This window comes from Theobroma cacao, chromosome 9 (genome assembly GCF_000208745.1).
Source record: "Theobroma cacao cultivar B97-61/B2 chromosome 9, Criollo_cocoa_genome_V2, whole genome shotgun sequence".
In the NCBI taxonomy this organism is placed as follows: Eukaryota; Viridiplantae; Streptophyta; class Magnoliopsida; order Malvales; family Malvaceae; genus Theobroma; species Theobroma cacao.
Genome location: NC_030858.1, coordinates 5,738,696 through 5,761,310, shown reverse-complemented (window position 1 = coordinate 5,761,310; position 22,615 = coordinate 5,738,696). Strand labels below are relative to the sequence as shown.

General features: G+C 34.8%; 4 protein-coding genes and 1 long non-coding RNA gene across 8 annotated transcripts; 3 read left to right on the top strand and 2 right to left on the bottom strand.

The window, feature by feature from the left end:
• LOC18588593 (ras-related protein Rab7) lies at window positions 1,440–4,212 on the top strand. Its single transcript, XM_018127292.1, has 7 exons — window positions 1,440–1,683; window positions 1,774–1,800; window positions 1,880–1,979; window positions 2,478–2,624; window positions 2,711–2,791; window positions 3,170–3,315; window positions 3,925–4,212. Exons 1-7 carry the CDS (start codon window positions 1,631–1,633, stop codon window positions 3,989–3,991), a joined length of 621 nt encoding a protein of 206 aa, XP_017982781.1. The 5' UTR covers window positions 1,440–1,630; the 3' UTR covers window positions 3,992–4,212.
• On the bottom strand, window positions 4,578–10,425 carry LOC18588592 (subtilisin-like protease SBT6.1). Its single transcript, XM_007013101.2, has 10 exons — window positions 9,725–10,425; window positions 9,458–9,586; window positions 9,165–9,317; window positions 8,696–8,812; window positions 7,951–8,135; window positions 7,150–7,413; window positions 5,911–6,982; window positions 5,239–5,736; window positions 5,088–5,148; window positions 4,578–5,002 (listed from the first exon to the last, which is right to left on the bottom strand). Exons 1-10 carry the CDS (start codon window positions 10,268–10,270, stop codon window positions 4,914–4,916), a joined length of 3,114 nt encoding a protein of 1,037 aa, XP_007013163.1. The 5' UTR covers window positions 10,271–10,425; the 3' UTR covers window positions 4,578–4,913.
• Window positions 10,789–12,563, top strand: LOC108663196. Its single transcript, XR_001929209.1, has 3 exons — window positions 10,789–10,967; window positions 11,043–11,107; window positions 11,685–12,563. It is a non-coding gene; the product is annotated as an uncharacterized LOC108663196 (long non-coding RNA).
• On the top strand, window positions 13,962–18,608 carry LOC18588591. 3 transcript variants are annotated; one of them, XM_018128116.1, is made up of 13 exons: window positions 13,962–14,366; window positions 14,559–14,753; window positions 14,826–14,910; window positions 15,107–15,182; window positions 15,418–15,594; window positions 15,772–15,874; window positions 16,131–16,240; window positions 16,352–16,441; window positions 16,526–16,606; window positions 16,716–16,997; window positions 17,094–17,567; window positions 17,866–18,096; window positions 18,265–18,608. In XM_018128116.1, the coding sequence occupies exons 1-12, from the start codon at window positions 14,114–14,116 to the stop codon at window positions 17,956–17,958; spliced, it is 2,019 nt and encodes a 672-aa protein (XP_017983605.1). In that variant the 5' UTR covers window positions 13,962–14,113; the 3' UTR covers window positions 17,959–18,096; window positions 18,265–18,608. The 3 variants fall into 3 exon arrangements, with proteins under 3 accessions (XP_017983605.1, XP_017983604.1, XP_017983603.1); XM_018128115.1 differs by having other exon boundaries at window positions 16,355–16,441; window positions 16,716–17,567; XM_018128114.1 differs by lacking the exon at window positions 18,265–18,608 and having other exon boundaries at window positions 16,716–17,567; window positions 17,866–17,958.
• LOC18588590 (PXMP2/4 family protein 2) lies at window positions 18,499–21,745 on the bottom strand. 2 transcript variants are annotated; one of them, XM_018128117.1, is made up of 3 exons: window positions 21,382–21,745; window positions 19,631–19,725; window positions 18,499–19,039 (listed from the first exon to the last, which is right to left on the bottom strand). In XM_018128117.1, exons 1-3 carry the CDS (start codon window positions 21,529–21,531, stop codon window positions 18,628–18,630), a joined length of 657 nt encoding a protein of 218 aa, XP_017983606.1. In that variant the 5' UTR covers window positions 21,532–21,745; the 3' UTR covers window positions 18,499–18,627. The 2 variants fall into 2 exon arrangements, with proteins under 2 accessions (XP_017983606.1, XP_007013158.2); XM_007013096.2 differs by having other exon boundaries at window positions 19,631–19,722; window positions 21,382–21,744.

The following is a 22,615-nucleotide window of genomic DNA, read 5'->3' as shown; positions in this document are numbered from 1 at the left end:
ATGTACACCAACTCAGAGCACCCTGCATTGATCATAAATCCATGTATTGAAGGTAGCTCTTTTGAAACTTATTATTAGCCCAGACAGAAATCCAATATTTGGTTGTACCCGTTTCTTTTGTGATGTAAGAACAAAATGTAGGGCACTAGCGTCACACTCACTCTACTAGAAACATGGGCTTAGATTCAGTTCAGGCTGTCATGTTCTTGTCCCACTTGTATAAACTTTGAATGTGAAGTAAAGATAGATACAGATGAAGATCATGGCTTTGGACGTCGGGGGGCATTCTCCAACTTTGAAATTTGAAACCTAGCTGGGGCCCGGGGCTGGGCTGGTGTGGGTTTTATTTGATCACAAGCAAAAATTCCTTTCCCTTCTCTAAAACGAGGTTACAGTCAAACCCGCATTAGAAAATCATGGAAAATGACAAAAATGGCCAGGTTATCGTGGGCTGTTGTCCTCCCCGTCTTCAGACCGTTGGAGTGCCACCAACTAACTTTACCAAGTCAAGATGGCCGAGACACCTCAAAATGACTCAACTATCCTGGTTTTCTCACTCGTGTGCCGTTCTGTCATGTTGTCCACGTTAGTTGTTCGTTTACATTTTGCGGTGCCTCCCTAAGATTGCGGCCCAAATTCTTATTCTTTTAGCATATTCCAAACTAATTTTCACAACACCAATGGATACCTATCACAAATATAAAATAAAATAAAATAAAATTAACTATGAAAGAAAATAATGAGGAAATCAAAAGGTTGTTGCAAGTATTCTTTAAAAAAACTCGGGTCCAATTCCCTTTCTCTCAAAAAAAAAAAATCAACAAATTAAAAATGATAAAAATGGTATAAAATAGCTAAGGAACAATTTTCCTCCTTAATATACAAGTTCTATGCAATTGTAAGTCATTTAATATATATTGATATACATAATATATATATATATATATATATATATATAAAAAGGATGTTCAAAAAAATTATTATTAACAAAAATGATCATATTTATTTGTTACATTTTAAAATTGTAGTTTTAAATATTTTTATTATTAAATATATTAGACTTTTAATTATATTGAATAATTTTCATTATATTCAATTCATAAATAAAAATTATAATTAAATTAAATAACTTTCAATATAAAATATTTTTCTTAATTTTAATAAAATTAAATGATTGATAGATTAATATTATAAACATTCAGCTACATATAATTAAAATATTAATTGTTTACTATAGATAATTATATTTTATATTATAATTATAATTATTATTTACAAATATTTACAACCTACGCGATAATAAAATATAGTTTGAATTTTCTGAGCCCAAGCCCAATTTAATTTGGTTCAGTTGTAATTTAAGGGAAACAGGGGGTACTTTCGGAATAAAAAAGAACTTGAAAGGCAAACGAGGTGGGATTGGTTAAGACAGGTAGTTATTTGTTCCCCCCAACGGTTCTGTTCTGTACTTTACTTTTTCTGTCGCTTATTTCGAATTAATTATTTAATTTTCATTTCTGAAACCCAACGGAAGGGGAAAAAAAAAAAACAAAATTGATCTCATTTTCCAGGAAAAGATCCTAAAAAAAACCCTAATTTTCACAAAAACTCCAGAAGCTTTGAATCAAAAATGGCTTCTCGAAGACGCATGCTACTCAAGGTCATAATCGTTGGTGACAGCGGGTAACTTTTTCTTTTCTTTTAAATGTTTTTAACTGGTTTTATCATTGTTAAAATGTTACTAATTTCTCTCGCTTTTTTTGGGGGGGACAGGGTTGGGAAGACGTCTTTGATGAATCAGTATCCTAATTCAATCTTTATATTTTGATAAATAAATAGTAATTGCAATGTTTAATTAGCCTTAGACTCAGAATTTCAGATATGTTAACCGCAAGTTCAGTAATCAGTACAAAGCGACCATTGGAGCTGATTTTTTGACGAAAGAGGTCCAATTTGAAGATAGGATTTTCACGTTGCAGGTTGGAAATTAATTTCTCATTGATCATATAGTGTTTATTTTAATTGATTATAATTGTCTTAAATTATTTGCACATTTTTCCATTAATTTTAACTGTTAGTAATGAGTTCACATCCCGTGATGCATGACTTTAATAGAATTTTAGTTTTAGATATGATTATGCTAAACATTTGGAATAGCTGGAATGTTTTTTTTTTTTTGAAAAGCATGATCATTTTATTTCCATAGAGGAGTTAATTCCCCCTTTAGATTTACATCAGGGATTCATCAGTCGCGGTCAGTATGATATTGGTTAATATGCTCCCATTGAAAGCATAGGTCCCCAATATCCTTTGATTTACCACCTATTCATCAATTTTGACCTAAAGCCTGACAACAGCTGGAATGTTTCTGTCAGCATAATGTCATTTGTCTTAAACCACTTAGTTCCAGTCTAGTTTTGCCTGATTTAAACGCTTGAGACTATGACTGAAATGCCGTTTTTGGACTGCTTTGTTAGATATGGGATACAGCAGGGCAGGAAAGATTTCAAAGTCTAGGTGTGGCATTTTATCGTGGTGCAGACTGTTGTGTGCTAGTTTATGATGTGAATGTCATGAAATCATTTGATCACCTCAACAACTGGAGGGAGGAGTTCCTGATCCAGGTAATGATTTTGACCCTTTAGCATTCCTTGATCCCTGGTCCCTTTGTATCACTGACTCAGTCTTTTCTTAATGGGATCTTATCCAGGCTAGCCCTTCAGATCCTGAGAATTTTCCATTTGTCGTATTGGGGAACAAGGTGGATGTTGATGGCGGTAATAGTCGAGTGGTATGATAAATATTCCTCCTCTCAACATGTTTGATCTCTTTTAGCTAATACAAGATGTTATCCCTTGCCATGATGAGCAATTACCTATCTGCGATTGTACAATAGATAGTATATAGTATTACTCTTTTTTTGTCTTAATTTTTATATCTATTAACCTGAAAATCGGGAAGTGCAAATATTTTATCGGGTTGTTCTAGTGTAATTCTTGCATGGCATTGCTGTGTTAGTAAATTCTCTCCAGCTATTTCTTCACATCATAATGATCATATACCCAAGACAGTGGTATTATTAGACATTTTTATGTAAATGCTCTAGTTTTCTTTTTCCCACTACTAATCACGAATGCATAACATTGGCTCCTCATTACCCTTTTTTAAGGTGTCTGAGAAGAAAGCAAAGGCATGGTGTGCCTCCAAAGGTAACATTCCTTATTTTGAAACATCTGCAAAAGAAGGTTTCAATGTGGAAGCTGCCTTCCAGTGTATAGCCAAAAATGCTCTAAAAAATGAACCTGAAGAAGAAATGTGAGTATATTTTTAACAATCTCTTTCTTGGTTTGAGAGTTATTCACCTACCATGTGTTGAGTTTTGTCAGCAATTACTATCTGCAGTGTTATATCAAAGTTGGATTATGTTGTTGAGGGTGACATTTTATCATCATTATACTCTTCTCCTTTAAATCTCCTATATTATGTATTTCGGCCTGAATGCTGCCCCTAATTATACTGTATCGATAAGTTCAAGACTTTTTGTATCTTTGGCAAAAAAAGAAAAAACAAGACTTATTTTATCTGGTCTGAACCATTTATTGAATGACTGTTATTTTGGCTCAAAGCCACTCTATGCTTCTTTTGCTTCTTTTGAAATTTACTTTTTCAAGGATGGCTGGGGTGTTGTCATGAGTTGTTAGAGATCACTTTCCTTTTTCGGTAGGAGGGTGGGGGTTTGGGAAAAAGTTCAGGTTATCATGTCAATTGGCCCTTTTGTTTCTGAGAAATTGTATTTGAAATACGTTTACCTTTTTAATTCATTTAAGCTGTGTTGGTTTCTGTTCTTACAATGACAAGTTCCTGGGTCTGGTTGCCCTCATACTAACATAACTAGCTAATTCATTTAACATTTTGTTGATGAAGTTATCTCCCAGACACCATCGATGTGGGTGGAGGACAGCAGCAAAGATCATCAGGTTGCGAATGCTAAGAAAACAGCAACTTCTCAAATGTTACTTTACGTGCCAAGGTTACTCAACATCTTTGTATATTAACTTTGCTCAGAGGGAATTATTTGACGATTAATTTATCATTTAGGGTAGGATGTTTTTCTTTTTATTTCTATTTGTTGTTTCAGCATTTATTGTATGCCACTCTTTAAGAATCCAATTGTTTATATTTTGACGTTACTTAGTTTGATCATTCTTTTCATTGCTGATAATAATGATCTGGTTGATAACTAAGAAAACTGGTATGGCAGGAAATAACATTACGTTTTTTTGTGTGGATAACTGGAAACAGGGGTACGAGTAACATGAACATGAACTGCATAATAGGTAAATAAAGCAAATGAACTGCTACAATATAATAAGAGAAAAATTAGGCAAATGAGACGGACCTGATGGCAGTTGCAAATCATAGAGAAATGGAATTATAGACCAGTAGGATCTTTCTCTTCGTTCTCCCGTATAAATTAAGTGAAAAATATGAATCATAAACAAGCACAAATCTCTTAATCGGACAAGTGTAGGAAATATCCCCATTTTTGGCTCACCCCTCAAAAATTGATATTGTAATTGACGGCAACACAAACGAATTGTAGCAATGTAGAAGTGAGGCCCATCAACTTGGATATGAACACGAATTTTCCTCTTTGCTATGCTATGACTTAGCTGTTCGAAACTTCAAACTGTTGGGCAAATCCCCGTATATCCCTCTAGGTCCATGATCTCATTACAATTGTAAATTTGTGTCATTACAAGCATATAAACCAAGAAATTTGCTACTAATCTACATACGTGGATCCAAAATTTAACTCAGTGTGGTGGTGCTGCTGTCAAAACTTTCAAATGTGCAACAGTACAGGGGTAAAATTGTGAAAAGAGAAGTTAATTCAACAATTCTATCCTCAACTATAGATTGGCCAACCGACCCGAGCCAGATCGCCTCCGCCTCCGCCGCTTTTGTCGAATCCGCCAAATGCTTAAAAATAGTAAAAAGCCTGAAAAGCAGATGAGACGTCAATATACTAGGCCAACAATGAAAGAAGACTTGAAGCTCAGAATATATGTAAGACATTCACCAACCTGTAACTGCAACTACTGCAGGTACAAGCCAATGACTAGCAACTAGTTCAGGCACATCCAGCTGCAAACAAGCAAGTTTATCAGCCTTTAGATATGGCAGAGAATACTATGAAAAGAACGATTTAGTAAGACCAAATCTTCTAATTTTTACCTCATCTCTGTACAGCAGACCCAGGTACCTGTTTCCCAAAGAATCACCCTTATTTTTCCCCATAACCTTAGGACGCCTTGATTTGGTAGTATCAACAGTTGAATTTAAGCCTCTCCCCAAATCAATAACATGATAGCCAGGCAATCTTCTGTTTCTCCCCCTGACATGTAAATTATATCCTTTCGTTCCCCATACTTCAAATCTAGAGTCACTCTGACAGATTAAATCCTTTCCCATGACAGCAGAATACATGGAGAAATTTACATCAGTTCTTCGAGACGGTAAGTTGTTGTCATCTTCATACAATGGCATATCTTGCTTAACGGACTCTGAGAAAAGCACTGGATCTTTAATATTTGAACCAGTGAAATCCAATATTTTTCTCAGAAGCCAGTAGCAATTAGTAACCATGTGGCTGCTGTCTAAGCAGTTGGAGTCTCCATAAACAGCAATGCGACCTTCACCAACCTCTAACAGGCCAAGGATAGGGGAGTCTGCCTGAATAAGTCAATACATTGCATAAAATTTCAATATTTGCCAACCATAAATGATTAAAAAGAAGAAAACATCATGTGTGCTTAAATAATCTAATTGTGCGTGGGAGTGTGTGTATGTGGGGCGGGATGATGCTCCCTGAGCCTAAAGAAATTAAGAACATTTATGTCTAATCACCTTGGTCATCCCAGAATTCAGCAGCACATTTTGAGTGGCCCCACTCTCTGAGCTATCCAAAAAAGGAAAGCTGTGTACATACCCACCTCTTGGGAACCTCACTATATCTGTCCCAGATGCATATCGACTCTGCTCACCATCAATAGAAAAATCACCATTCAGAATCTTATCGCCAAAAGCAATCCCAAATGGGGCCAAAAGATCATTTAATGCTGGAATATTTGCACCTCCAGTTACTGGTGTCCACCAGCTCCTTGTGTTATCATCAAAAAATCTCATTTTCACCATTGTGTCCACATTATACCACTCAGAAAAGACAGCCAAACCCAACCCAGTATTAATGACATCATCCCTGAGCTTTGCAATCTCTTCTTGGAAGTATTCATCCTCAAGATCAACCAGCAAAAGTGTCCCATATTGGTTAGCCTCAAAGCATGTAAAAGGAGAGCCAAGCGTCTCAACATAATAGCCAGCATCCCGTAACATGTTGAACATAATGTGATAATTTGTATGTAGGTGATCCCCATGCCAATCAAGAATGTCATTGCGGACATCCAATGAATCTCTTGGAATGTATCCAGGAGGATATTTAATACTATGAAACTGATCCCATAAAACCCGTTTTGATCGTTGTGGAGTTGGAACCACATTCAATTTCAACTGAAGCACACAAGTACTACTTCGAGTGGCCCTCTCTCCTTGGGCTGGAGGACTGTATATTCTAACAGTTACATTGCCCTCAATAACTCCAGAAAAATGTGCACCTTCTTCCTTTATTTGCATGTGCAGTGCTAAATAACCAGTCCAAGGCCAGATGACTTCTGAATAAGTAAAGTGAATGCTTAGAAGATTCCCTTCCTCATCTGAAGGATGCCATGTTGGTGGACTCTGAACATAGCCAATGACACCCATCCCATTCAGAATAGTAGCATTAAATATGACAGGCATGGCACCTGCATAGAGTGGTTGACGACAAAATGGCCAAGCATAGGGACAATCTGTATAATCAAGAACACTAGGGAAGATGCTTGCTCGAGGTTGGTAGCTCTTCAGGATTTCATATGATTCTAATCTGACAAGGAAATAAAAATAATCAGAGCTCCTGATACTGGGACTGGAGACGCAGATAGTCAGAAAAACAAATAGCAAAAACAACAATGATTAACATACTATATAGATATAAAAGAAATAATTCAGAATGTTAAAAAAATGAAAAGCCATTGGATTGGTTGAGCTTACAGATCTACTCTCCCTGCACCCTGTTCATAAATGTTAGGTCCAGCGAGTTTAGCAGCACCCTCAACCAGTGCTTGTTTCATGCTTGCAGGATTCAGAATTTCCTTTCTTTTATTCTCAGGAATGACACTGACAAGCAGACATACGACACCAGCAACTACAGGACTTGCCACACTAGTGCCTGATAAGCTTTTACACCCAGTGCTGATCTTTGATCCCATAATTTCCCGTCCATATGCCACAACATCTGGTTTAACACGACCGTAACTGCAAAGAGAATTAACCAAACATTCAACCATTAATCAGCATCATAAAAAGCTTTCTTGTTAAGAGAGATACACAAGGAACATCATAATAAGAAAAAAAAAACAAAGTGAACATGAGTATAAAAACTGAAATTCTTCATAAGATCAGCACTGAGAAGAAGGAATAGATTACGTATGGTGATACCTACACTTTGAAACATTTTAAAAAAAAAATTCTAGTGGATGGGTTACACTAATAAGAAGCTGTTCTCCAAAATTAAACATATTTCCATCAATACAAATACAGCCCTTGCAAAATAAATCAAGTCAGGAGCCAGGAGAGGCAGGCTTCCTTTTTGTTCTTCTTAACATGAAAAAGATTGTGGGCTAGAAGACTTACTGAATAAAATGAAAGATTCAATAAATAATGTACGTAGTTGGTCAAAATGGAGAAAAAAGGAAAACGACAAACGTAGTAGTGATGTCTTTATTGATTCAAAACTAAGCACGATGAAAATAATCTATATAAATTAATATCATAAATAGAAAGATATGCTACCCATGAGGAATCTCCCAAGTACTCATGCCACGTGAGGAAAATGAGGCTATGTGATCACTATAATCAATGCCACCAACACCAATAACATCACTTTGGTCTGCTGGATTGTTTAAAGTGCCATAAAGTGGCCCATCATTTCCAATGGCTGATACCATAATAATATTATTAGCTGTGATTTCCCAAACCTGGAGAACCATAAAGCAGCAAAGATTAACCAAAGAGGATTTAGCACATGATATCTTCTTCTTTTTAAATAAAAAATGGTATGTGAAAGTATATCTGCACACAAATATTGGAAGGTTTACCTCCAAAGTGGGTAACCTCACTAGCTGATCCTTCCCACTTTGGAAATATATGTCCAAAAAAGACAAGCAATCTTCTTCAAAATGAAAATATTAGAAGAGAAAGTCATCTCATTAAATTTGAATGATCATGACACGGTTCATGGAATTGAAAAGAGATCCAAGAAGCTTGAAGGAGGCAAGTAAATGCATTCAATACAGTCGTAAAGCTTGCAGAAATTCAACAGCTTTTATAAAGCAATGAGACATTACGATTGAAGCATTTCTAAGTGCTAAAAAAACCAAAATTAGGGACAACATCAAGAACATCCAAAAATAGTGAGATGGAAGCAGAGCAGACTAATACCAACATTTTATCACAACTTTCCATTTTTTAAAACCAAAAGATTAAATGATAGTTGACACCTAAGCCCCAATAAATCCACAGGCCATGGGAGTCCTACCTTCTCTACAAATGGGAGATCCAAGTAATCAGGTCCACCTATGCTCAAGTTTAGCACATCCATGTTGGTTGCAATAGCATAGTTGAAAGCATCAAGGAACCAGGAAGTATACGATACCTGCAATAAGCTGAGGACAAAATTCTCATAATCCAGCCAAATTTTATAGAATGAATCAAATGTTAAATTTTGTCCCCCCAAAAAAATCCAATGTGAGAAAAGAAATCTCAGGGTTGATGGATACAGGTCTGCTGTCAGCTTGCCTATTCATTTCTCAGCTAGAATATCTTTTAGTTCCAGTAATGAACAGTTTAAAAGAGCTTAATATTTTTGTAATGCATGCTAGGAATTTTCAAATAGATGAGCAGATAAAATACAGAATGAAATAAAGAACAAGACGAGGTATGACTGCATAGGCTAGGGGGCGACTTCCAACACAGTAAAGAAATTTTCTAATACCAACATGCGTTACCTGTGCATCAGTAAAGACACGAAATGCATAAATTTCAGTATCTGGTGCAAAACCAAGACACTCTGCATCTTCACCAGCAATAACACCGGCCACAAATGTCCCATGTCCAAGATTATCATTTAAAGTATCCTCATTGGTCCAATTAGTACGCTCCTGAAAAATTCGCTTGCAAGGGTCAATATCAAAGCTCCCCATTGAGCCATATTTGGCAAAACAAGAGACACTGTCAATAAGAAATTAAATTTACATAAAACAGAAGTTCCAAGAACCCCATTTTCCCACTAGTAATATACCTTAATGTTTCGAAAATGTGGGTGATTAGCGCGTATTCCAGTATCAAAAATAGCCATTTTGACTTTAGCACCAGTATACCCTTTTCCCCAAAGAGCATCCGCTCCAAACAAGGAAGTAACTTGAGACCTCTGCAGCCAAAAATTCAACAACAATATAAATAAGTCCATAACTTTCCCATTTAACTTCTCAAAAAGAAATTTTATTTTTTTGGACAAATAACAAAACAAATTTTAACTTTAAGCTTATTTAAACAAAGTAAATTTTACCTGCATCAAAAGATGGCGACTCCAATTAATTGAAGAATTACTTAAACCCGAATCGTGGCAATTTTTCTCTTCACTAAACGACATCGAAGTAAAAATCTTTCCGGGTCGTTTTTTCCCATTCTCAAAAGCAGCACCAAGCAACCCCCTGTTATAGCTCAAATCAACGTTCACATCTTTAACTAATCCCAGCCTCTCAATTTTGCCGATCAATGCTTCTTTTACCGAATCCTTAATCGAAACCAACCCGAAATCGGTCGGGAACTTGGAGGCCGGGTTGCGCCTCTCGATCCATTCCCAGCCGTCGGATCGGAGGCTGGATTCTAAGTACGAACGGTGATCGGACGCCGGTTTGTAGACGGTGAACCGGATTATGTAGTTGTTACGGGTGGTTGTGGTTTGGGGTTGGGGTTGGGTTCTGTTTTGGGTTAGGGTTAGGGATTGGTTAACGGTGGGGTCGGAAGAGAGTTTGAAATGGAGAAGAGAGAGGGAGAGAAGAAGAATGAATAGGGAGGATTTGAGAGGAAACGAAGATTGAATTGTGATCATGATGGGCCGTTAACACTTGATTGCTTTGGCGGGAAAGTTCCCTCATCGGATTAGAGAGAAAAGAAAGAGGAAGAGGCTTCTTCCTTCTGTTCCGTCTAACTCCAACTTCACTTGCATTTTCCGCTTCCGACAACCTCGCAATCTGAAAATGGAGGACAAAAAGATCTTTTTCACCTCACTTGTCAATCACTTATTACGGTGACTGCCACGTGAATGTGAGACACGTGGGCTAAAAATGTAATTTTATGCGGCGAATTAAAGTGACGTGGCGTAAATTATCAGGCAGAAATCAAACCCCAAATTCCCAATTCCATGGCTGTGAACTGGATTATTCCAATCAATCAAGCCACCTCACTTAAATTACAGGATACGAAAAAAAAAACAAAAAAAAAGAAAAATTCAAACTTTACCTTTTCTTCTCTTTTTTACTCATAACCAGATAAAATAATATTGAAGTAATTGAATTTTAAATTAATTCAACTCAATTATTATCATCCAAAAACAAGAAACTTATAATTCAGTTTCGAATTTAAGTTGAAATTCAAAACTTAAATTAAAATTTAATAAGTTTACATGTATTTATGATATTCAAAACATTTATGACATATTTATTCAAAACATTATTATCATCCAAGATCCTCCACCGCCTTATGCCACCGTCCGCTCATATTTCATTTTTCCATCTCCTTATCTACCGGTGAGCACTTCTCCACTATCTTGTTTTTCTCACCTGACCTTTTAACATTTCAGGGTGTTTGCTTGCATTTTTCAGGAACTCCGGCTGATTGTGCGTCTTTGGGAGTCTCCTCACTTCTCTTTTCTTCAGTTCCTGAATTGGTAGGTCCCCGGATTTCATATATAGTTATGAAGGACCACGATACTCTTCATCAAAATCTTGCCAACATTTTCGAAAACCAAATTTAGTAAAATTTCGTTAAAACTAGTTCAGGAATCTTGCGAGTTGTCAATGCATGTCTAATTTTGCTGGACAGGTTATCAGTGGGATTAATCAGGGCAGCAACTGTGGTTATCACTGTGGGTAGTATTTTGTGTTATTGAATTTTCATGTGGTTATTTGTTATCGCAAACCAAAATACCACTGAATTAAAAGAACAGAAACTTTTAAAAGCATTTCTAATAGTCATTTTATTGTAATGAACTTTCCAAAAAGCACACCTGATAAGCCAAAGGGAACAGATAAAATTTTATTGAACTAACGTTTCCCTAGTTGTAGCTGTTAAATTAGCTGTGTTCCAGATTATGTTCTGTCAAATATGTTGTGGATTTAGTTGTCTGACAAGCATTCCTATGTCATACGTTTTTTGTATGTTATCTTTAACCGCCATTGGTATGATAATTATGCTACCCTTGATAGCAATTTTGAACATGGATTTGGAAATTTAATTTTTTGCAGCCGTGGGTCATTTGAGTTAGAGTAGAAGTTTTGCAAGGAAAAAAAAGATTGTAGTTGTTTTGACAGTGTGGTTGGAGATGTGTACTGTTGTTTGTTGGTTTTGGCTTTTGTTGGCATACATTTGTGCTTTACAGAGTCGTAGGTCAAGAGTTAGATCTTATAAGAAGAGAAGGATCAATGTCGTGGGTGAATCGACTTCAATTGATGAAGCAATTATGAATGCTGCCATGCTATTGTGTGAGAAAATAAGCGAGGTTGGAATGCAATTGATCTAGGCTTTTGGGACTGAAGTGATCCTGCATCAAAGGTTTCAAGAGTTACATGCTGCATTAGGTGAGATTGAAGGTTTACAGAGGATGAAAGGGATATTGCAGGCATCAAATTTGCTGATCGTCCAGTTCAAATGCTTCTGTTTTTCAGTCTTCAGCCTAGCCGCAGACTTGGATTGGTGAGAAGGTTTATTAACTTCGATGGGTGAGAAAGTTTATTGGAATCTAAAATGGAGAATGGTTTTGTTCTTTTGGATGATAGAGTTTATATGAACCTAAGATAGAGAATGGTCTGTTCTTCTAAGACTTTGTTGTTAGCTGGTTTGTTCATCTTCTGAGACAATTTAGATTAAAGTATTTTCTAATAGTTGTAGTAGTAGTTGTAGTTATTTAGATTAAAGTATTCCTGTCTTGCTTTTCTGTAATTCCAGGGTAATTTAGGTTTATATGGTACTTAAATTATTGGATTAATGGGTTCTTTTAGGTTAGGTTAAGTGATTTATGTGGTTTGGTTTTATTAGCAGCCAGATGTGTCTTTATAACAGGAAGAGCGAAACAGTGGTGCTCATATTCAGGGACGTAACGACATTTCACGTTATCAGTGCATTAATTACCCGTTGCAAAATTGTAAAGCAATCTCTACCATTTACAATTATTTAAATATGCATAGGAAGTGATTGGATACGAGATATAAATCATGAAAAATATTATTTAATTATAATAAAGAGTATTTTTGTTTTTTAATACAAATTATCTGTTGATTATAATAAGTGATATTTTTGTTTGTTAGTATAAAATATTATTAAAGTATAATAAAAGGTATTTTTTGTTTAAATAAAGGGTATTTTTATCTTTTTCATAAATATTATCAAAATTATAATGAAGGTTATTTTTGTATTTTGTTAATAATATTATTTAATTACAATGCTAGTTATTTTTTTCTTTTGATGAAAATATTATTAGGGGTTAAATAAAGGTATTTTCGTCTTTTGACCTTAAAATGTTTTTTTTAAATCTACCTTAAAATGTTATTAAATTATAATAAAGAGTATTTTGCTATTTTAATGATAATATTATTGAATTATAGTAAAAGATAATTTAATTCTATCACTTATTCGTTGAATATTTTTGTCTTTTGATTAAAATAAATTCTAAATTTTTACAAAAGATATCTTTGTAATTTTATCACTTATTTTTTATTGTTTTGAAACTCTTTTTGTCAATCAATTATTAAAATAATATTAAAATAAAAAGTTTATTTTATAAATAAAATTACAAAATAGTTATTTTATTTTTTATGAAAAAATATTTTATCTTTTTATTTTATTTGATAAAATCAACATACTTAAATTTTAGTTGAATTTATAAATTATATAATAAACACATAATAAAATATTTTAATTTAATTAAGTGTTTGTTTTATTTGATTTTTTTCTATTTATTTACCACTTAAAAACAAAAATTGAATCAAACAAAATTTTTAAAAACAAAATCTAAAAAAATTTTCAAAAAAACTTCAAACTTTTTCTTAATTTTTTATTAACCAAATTAACTTAAAGAGAGTTTTTTTTCTTCAAAAAGTATCCTCTTCTATAATATTACCTTATCAAAAAATATCTTTCTCTCTTTATGGATCTCTTTCTTTTCGCTCTCTACAAATCACCCTCATCTATTATATTTTTAAAAATTAATTGTAAATAAATTAAAAAAGTAAATTAAATTTTTTCTGATTGTGAATAAAAAAAATTTATAATTAATAAAAAAAATATTTATTGAATATATTTTATAATAATTTTAATCAAAATTAAAATTTATATAAATTATTTTATCATAAAGCTGAAATAGACTCTAAATTCATATTTGAGTAACTGAAAAATGAATAAACTTGAGTATTCACCCAAACTAAAGTCGAACAATTTAAATCATTTCAAGTGATAAGAATATGAGAGGCATCGTCTTCACTTGCATAACAGTGTTGTATCCGACTGTATATTCCACAGGGAGGGAGGGGGGGGGGGACAGTGGTTGGGGTTTGAGGATTGTAATTGCTTCTTGGGTTCAAGCTTAAATACTCTCTTTTGGATTTTCAGTAAGAGGCTGACCCGGAAATTCTAGGCAAAGAATACCAGCAGTGCACGCCGCACTGCTTGAACCCAGTAAATGGCGCGAGGCCTACTCCTTTGCTCACAAACCAGAACCATAGCCAAGCTTTCATTCTCACTCCCAAATCGCAAATTCCGGTTCAAGCCCCACTATCATCACCTTTACTATGAACATCAAAATCTTCCTTCAACGCGCGTCTTTTGCCACTGTGTTAGCTCCCAACCGTCAACCGTAGTAGATATGGCCAAGTACAACGAAGCTTTCTCCAGGCGAATGGCCATGGCCGGCCTCAAACCCCACAACCACATCGGTTAGCTTCTTTTTGCTCTTCCCTTTGTTGGTTTTCTGTTTGTTTCTCGAGAAAACACATTAGGAGGCCTGAGAACAATGGGCTTTTACCAGATACTGCTATTTTTCATATTGGTTTTAAGATTTTTTCTTAAATAAGTTGGTTATTCAAATTAGTAAAGATTGATTTTTGCTTTTTTGCCTTTTTTTTTAGCTTTAGGAGTATCTGGGGGACCGGATAGCATGGCTTTGTGTGTTCTAGCAGCTAATTGGAAAACTGAAGGCCTATATGGCAGTGACAAGAGTGGAAATTGCATTGATGGTCTCTTGGCAATAATTGTTGATCATGGGCTACGTCCAGAGAGCAAAGATGAAGCAAGTTTAGTGGGACATCGGGTTGCAGAAATTGGTATGTTTTAGTTTATCAGTACATGTTGAGTTTGTAACTTATCCTTGGATGGCTAACATGAGTTTGGTGTAGGAATCAGATTTGAGATTGCCCGTTGTGATTGGTCAAATGGCAAGCCAAAACAAGGTCATTTGCAAGAAGCTGCTCGTGACATGAGGTTGTTATTTCCCCTTTTAAAGTTTGTTGAAATTGCTTGCTGGCCTGCTGGTAGAGCTATTAAGCACTTCCTTTTTTTTTTATTTCATTCTTCTTTTTTTTTTTTGTAATTATGCTTTATATTTGTGGTTCAATTTGACAAGGATAATCATTTAATTTGAATCTTTTGTTTTCCATTAATTGTGCTTGAATTTCAGGTATAAAATATTTCAGGATGTTTGTATGCAAAACCAGATCAGTGTTTTACTTGTTGCACATCATGCAGATGACCAGGTTTTTACCAATATTAATGTGCTTCATACAGTTTGCATATCTTTGCATGTATACAAGATTGCAAAAGTTGCATTAAGTCTTTAGTTATTTGGTTTTATTGAAAGCAAAAGTTCCATACTCAATTTGTTTAAACTGAAAAGAAACAATTAAACTGTTTTTGGTTTCTCACTGCATGATTAAAACATGAATGCACAGATGGGATTCTAAAAATGGTAATTTTTTATCCACAATGTAGGCTGAGTTATTCATTCTTAGATCATCTCGTGATAGTGGGGTCCTTGGACTTGCTGGCATGGCATTCACATCTCAAGTGTTCTCTTCACATACATATTTTAGTAACAAAGATTGGAAATGTCATAGCATTCTTCTAGTGCGGCCACTTCTGGATTTTTCAAAAGAAGACATGTACAAGGTTAGTGCAAAGAATTCAGTGTGATTGATTGTTGCCTTCGCAACAATTCAGTTCTTTTTTTTTTTTTTTTTTGGATAAACTGCGACAATTCAGTTCTGTTATTGCTGTTTTAATGTTCTCTTTTACTAGTATTTTTATAAGCTCTAAATTGATCTTTTTTTTTACTCTTTTTGATAGATATGTCAAGGGAGTAACCATGATTGGGTTGAGGATCCAACAAATCGAAGTTCATTATTTGCTCGGAATAGGATTCGGATGTCACTGGGAAATTTGTCATCTTGTGAGTAGTGATAGATGTTACCATTTTGGTTATATGGATACTGTTGTCGTGCATGACAATCATGTTGCTTAAAATTATAACTTTCTGTCATATATGATGGTTTTCCCTTACTGATCTTGCTGCTGAGTTGCCAAAGCTTGAGGTCATATGAGATCTCATTTGAAATTTTGTATTAATACATTGTTTATTCATACTGTTACTAGAAAAGAATTATACTTTAGGCTTCAAATTTTGAAATAACTACTCTCTTTTCCAGGTATCTTTAAGTCTGAACTACAAGCAGTTATTTCTGCCTGTCGTAAAACACGCACCTATGTTGATCAAATTTGTAACAATTTGATAAATCAGACTGTCACAATAATGGAAGTAAGCATTCTTTTGATGTTTGGGAGATTTTTGTTGTCCATTATTCCTTACTTTAATTTGACTTTAGTATATTACTGCAAGTGAATTCATTATGATGGATTACTTTTGCAGCAGGGTTATGCAGTTATCGATTTAGAGGCACTTGATCCATCAAAAATTGAGGACATATGCCTGTCTAAATTCATCGCATTGGTTTTACAGGTACTAAACCATTTAGAATATCTCTAATTTTTATGAGGGAATCTGGAATGCTTCTATTAATTTTCATTTGTTGTAACATGTCAGTATATTTCACAAAGGCAGAGGCCAATTAGAGGTAGTACTTCAAAATTGCTGTTGCAATACATTCGTACCATCCCATGCAAGGTACATTACTTTCACTAAAGTTGTATTTGCATTTCTTGTGCAATTATTTACTTTTGTTCTCTGTTGCAAGTGCAAATTTCTTGATTTTTGCTTTTGAAAATTTGTGCAGACCTCCCTTACTGCTGCTGGTTGCTACATTTGTCCAGCTCCTGGGTCTAAGGGTACCAAAGCTCTGATATGCTGCTCTGTTCATGGTCCTCTGCCTTCAAAGGCAGAATTATTTCAAGCACACTCTAGTGAAGAGCAGAAGCATTGTTTTTCAAATGAGTTGGAACAAATTATAGCAAATGGAAAATCATATTCTATTAACTTGGTCCCTAATGCATCCAAAGTGCAGTTTTTGAACATGGGGTCTGCGTCAGTTCTAGATGAAGCCCAGAGACTAGATATTGTCAGTGAGTCAACCTATAGAAACTCTATTTTATTGCAAAAGGCGGAAGTCAAACGTTTCAAGTCTAAAACTGATGAACTTGTGTCTGAATGTAAGGCAAAGCAGGAAGCTGAACATGTTGCTGCATTTCTGAGTGAACCACTTCTCCATGGGCAAACATGCTTCTTCATGAACCGGTTCATTATCTCATGGAAAGTAAGCAAAGAAATTTCTTGGAATGTTTTTCCCAGAGAAGCTTATTGTCTCTCATATTTGGGAAGGGAAAGTCAGCACAGTCATTGCTGTTGTATAAAGAGGCATGACATGGTAGCCAAGATTCGTCCCATGATTGATGCTGATTGGCTCTATCTTGCCGAGTTGTTGAAGTGGCCAAGTTCAGATAATTTTGAAGCGACAAAACTTCCTTTCTCTATAGAAGCAAATCCGTTAACCAAGAAGACAAAAATATGCTCAGATTATTCAAGGTTATCTGCAAAAGTAGCTCTCAAATCACTGAAATCTGTCCCTGCTGCAGCAAGAAGAAGCATTCCGGTCCTGGTCAATCATGATGGACAGCTACTTGGCATCCCAGTATGTTAAATTCTTCCTGTTAGTTACAAGTGTAGCATCTCATTGAAACCACTCTGATTTCTTTGATATCTTATGCAAATTCATTTTATTGAGCACATTCAAATTTTCTTTGAAGCAAATTATTAAAACAATTAGGTCATGCACTCTTTTCCCTAATCTTTTCTGCTATATTATCTTGGAAGGCATTCTTGACAGTAAACAGCTTCATCATGTGTATGATTCCTTCATTTCTTTTAGATAGGTGGGGAGTTTATTAGAATCTTTCTTCTCCCTAACAATTTTGTTTCTTCTCTTTCAGAGCATTGGCTTTAACCATTGCCCTTTCTTGATGACATCTGCCGTATTCAAGCCAAGAGTACCGCTTGGAGGGGGACACAGTTCCTTTCTTTAGTCTTCTTAATTTCAGTTTATCAGGTCTTGATTTTATACATGCCTGGGATACTTGGAGGAATGCTATTTTCCCCCTGAAAAAGCTTGGAGAAATGCTGGGTATACATCACATTTTATGTGGTAAACTAAAGTTGAAAATGTAACTACAAAGCTCTCCTTAGGCCTCTCATTTATCCCTTCTCTTTATAATTCATTTGTTTCTTTTTATGGTTGTAACATCATTTTCCTTCTATATTTTAGCAGCAGAGCCATTCTTTTAAATGTACAGCATTACCAAAGTGTTAATAATACTTTTTATTTTTGTCAGATTTACTGGTGTCCTTTCTGGCTTATCTTGTTGGCACGCCACTGGACCTGAAGCTCAATACACCCGTCCATGCAGCTCAACAGGCATCACCCATATTTTACCAGTAGATGTTAGCCGTAGTCAATTTATACAGAATGAAGAATAGGGTTTCTGTGAGTTCATTCCATTTGAGTGAAGATTGATTGGACATTTATGAAAGCTTAAAACAATTCAATCACTCCCCATAACCCAACATCAAAAACCCCAGTTGGCATTTTGGGGATGTTCGTTAATTCTTTCAACAGTATATGAATTATTCCGTTGTACAATTGGAAATATGATCAGTAAGAGTAAAAAAAAAAAAATACAAATGTAGGAGAAGTATCACAATCTGCCTTGGCCTCCTCGTTCCTTCAATGAGGTAAAAGAAGAAAAACGCTGCTTCCAGGGAGCATCCTTCTGTTGCTCAATCCATGACAAAAAGGCACTGTCTAACAAGCAGAAGATATTAACATAAAGGAGTTGGTATCTCACACGAACATAACGGAAATTTGCAACCTGAACAATTGGCCATACACCACCCTCCAAAATCAAGGCTGGGAGGAAATCCCTCATAACATCTTCCTTCACTTGGGCAACACTTTTGCCGGTGGAGAACCCCATATAAGTGAAAAATACAAACAAGTCAAAGGGGCCAAAGATAAGGCCATCCATTGCAACTTTTGTAGCAACAAACCTTGCTGACTTTGGGCGTAGATGAAGCCTCATCTTTATAAATTTGTCCAAGCCTTCATACCTACATGAAGCAAGGGCAGGTTCTGAGCAGTTGCCAGGTCAACTTATGAACGGCATCCAGCATACTCAATTCAAGGGATACTTACCACTGACAATTTTAGACATAATTGTGTTTCCCTAATTTCATTTCAAAAGCTAGTTCTAAGTTCTCATTTACAATTTTCCTTCCAGTCTTCTTCATATTTGTGCTATTAATCTGAAAGAACTAAGAAGAATTCTGCAAGCTCTTTTCATATGTATTCAAGGCACCAGTGTTTGGAATTTCAAGACACAAAATTTTCTTGTTCCTACCTATTCTTTAGCCTCAGTAAAAACCTTGAATATCCTGGATGCATGAAGAAGGTTAACTCACAATTATCTGTAAATCAGATAAATTGATTCATTATTTGTACATATTAAAACAAAATTTCTCACTAACTGTCAAATGCTCTCCCAACTCCAAGAACTACCTTCTAAGGTAGATTTCATTTTTTTTTCTCTGAGCACAAACCTCAATCTAATTTAAGACAGTGCTCTATTAAAGAGTATAGTGTAGCAGATAAACAGAAATGCTAAAACACTCACAGGAAAGGAACAAGGAAGCAAAATGTACCAAAAGTGTCCAACTGGTCCAACGAAGCCAAATCCAAACATACTTGTGATAGCTACCCGTTTCCAATTGACTTTAAATTCTTGCTCTTCATCCTGCTAAACAATACACCAATTATTGTCTTACTAACGTAAGAGGAGCTCATCTATCCAGAACTCAACTTCAGCAACCACTAAAGCTGATCAATAGAAATTGTATATCTAACATCCAATTATGGTTCTAACCAACAAAACATTAGACAACGGGTACAAAAACATAATATAGAACATATGTCCATTTGATACAACTAGTTAATGTTCAACATGAAAATGTTATTCTTTGATATCATGACATTAACCATGCCATACAAAAGAGTTTAGCTCAAACTGTGAAAAGAAAATAGAATAAACTATGCACTGAGTAGTTCTATTTCCTTTAGGTGACACCTTTGTCACACTGAAAAATCTTACATGCACAATAAACACTAAAATAGTGAGTAAGGGATATAGGAAATATGGCATTCGATTATGAATAAACCAAGGATTAATATCAACCAGAAAGCATAAGACCAACCAAAAGCAAACTCTTAAAAGGACCAACTGCCTAACCAACAAATTCATGATTTGGAAATGATTTCTACAGTTCAATTAAGTAAATGTATCGGCAAGTTTTGTTATTCTTGCTGTGAAACTTGAGGAAACTGGTGCTAATATATAAAATGCATGAAACAATAAGATCAATCAACTCTAATAAACAATTATATGGGAACAAGTTATCCAATCACAACCACACAAGATTTACAGATTCATGCTACTGGCATTATTATTCATCTAAGATTTTTCACTTCATTTTATCCAAGGGCTAGATGTAAACGAGAGTATAAACAAGAAAATAAAGCAGAAGCAACTCAAAACTTAATTCACTAGTTATTAACAATTTTTTGACTACCAAGAATTGTACACCATAATGTCATCGAAGCCATTGTGACCATAAACTATGGGCATGCATTGATGCTAACAAAGACACACATGCATCTTTCAAGATTAGAAAAGGGGTAAACAGTTTAAACCACAACAGCAAAGGGAGAAGAACACAGTGAGCAGGCTTTCCTTAAAAGCTCTTTCTATCAAGTGAACCCTTGTAGCACATCGGAATGTCTTATGGACCTAGATTGACCACATTAGTCATTCAGAATTTAGACCAGAAAACATGGAAACCATTATCACAAGACACAAATATAAGTCTGTTACAAAACCGGCGCCTATCATATCTGTTCTTGCAATGCCAAACATTTTTCCAATAATGGCCTCATTGGAAATAGAAGCCATCATCAAATTTAATTCATATGACCATATGTTTTTTTGGATACAATTTACATGAACACTTAAAAATGAAACCTTTATAAATTCCTTGAACATCACCAACCAATAACATTCAATCACCGACAGGCTATGGATAAGCGCATATAGAAGAATCAAGGATAGTTAGAAGTAGCAATGCTAGCCCTGTGGATAAAAATGGAATATCCCAAATAAAAACCATCGATGAAGATTGCAAGAACCTACGAGACACCAACATAAAAAACAAAGCTTGCAGGTAACCTTTTTTTAAAAAAAGAAAAGGAACTTTCAAATGATATGACAGCAACACAGATACCCAATGGCTCAGATAGGTGAAGAATGGGCATAGAAGTTCTTAAAAAAAAACAATATGAAAATATAAGATTGATAAAAAGGGGTATTCTGGGGATTGGAAAAAGGGAAAAAGGTGCTTACCTTGTATTGGAGGCGTTTCTTTGCGGTGGAATGGGTGATGTATTGAGCAGCAATATCCCCGAAGCCCCAAAGGAAACCTGAGCTGATAACTTGTGTTTTCACAGGATGAAGAGATAAGCAGCTCTGATACCATTTCCACATCCTCAACATTTTATGAGAAAAAAAAAAGAAGAGAAGGTGAAGAAGCAACGAATGGGGGTGGAGAGAGGAAAGGGGAGGCTATGAGAGAAATTTGGAACCCATGTCCTATTGATGACCACCTTGCCAGGAGGAGGTCAGCCCATGCCTATCTCCATGACTCATCATCTTATTTGGCTGCCGGCTACTAGGACGAAATGAAGAAAATATTTGTTATTATATCTATTCAAAACACCAGAAGTTTGACAATTATTATGATTAACTAACAAATCCCCTTTTAATAAAAAAAAAATGTTCCCCAAATTTAGTAGTAGCTTTTATCGGTTCGGGCTAGTAAGACTTGGGAGTGGTTGGTACTCGTAATCATTAGCTCTCTTAATTATTAGTATTTATTTTTATCGATAATTATTAAGTTCTCTTACGAGACTATAATTACTATTAAATTTATTTATATTTGTCTAAATACAGTAGTATTACTATTTGTATTGGTATAAAATGGTACTAAATTATATTATATAGCTTTTGAGCAATATCTTTTTTTAAAAATTAAAATAAGTGATAAAATATATGTAATGAGTCATATTCAAACACCACTAATCCAATAATTTTTTAAATTTAAATTACATAACTCTCAAAAACTTAAAAGCAAATTATTAATAATATTTGATTTAAATCATTATATAAATATTATAATACATATATATTTATATACATTTAAAACAGTGACCTGACTCAAGATCTCAACCTTAGATATTACAGACAAAATTATTTAAACAATTTAACGAGTTGCAGTCAACTCTTAAGGTTTGTTTGATGAAAACTAAAGAAAGAGGAAAACAAATTGAATTATGTAGTTAAGTATTTTGACTTTTAATCCAAGAGATAAGAACTACACCAGCCACCAAGAATAACATATTGCGCACCTGCATAATAGTATTGTTTATGTACGTATCAGCTGCACTATATACTTCCAAATACTCTAAATTTTAAAAGGCAATTATTTATATTTTTCTATTTGATACGCAAGGATTGTTATATTACATTATGCAAAATTTTAATTTATATCTCATAAATCTTATATTATCCAAAGTAAGAT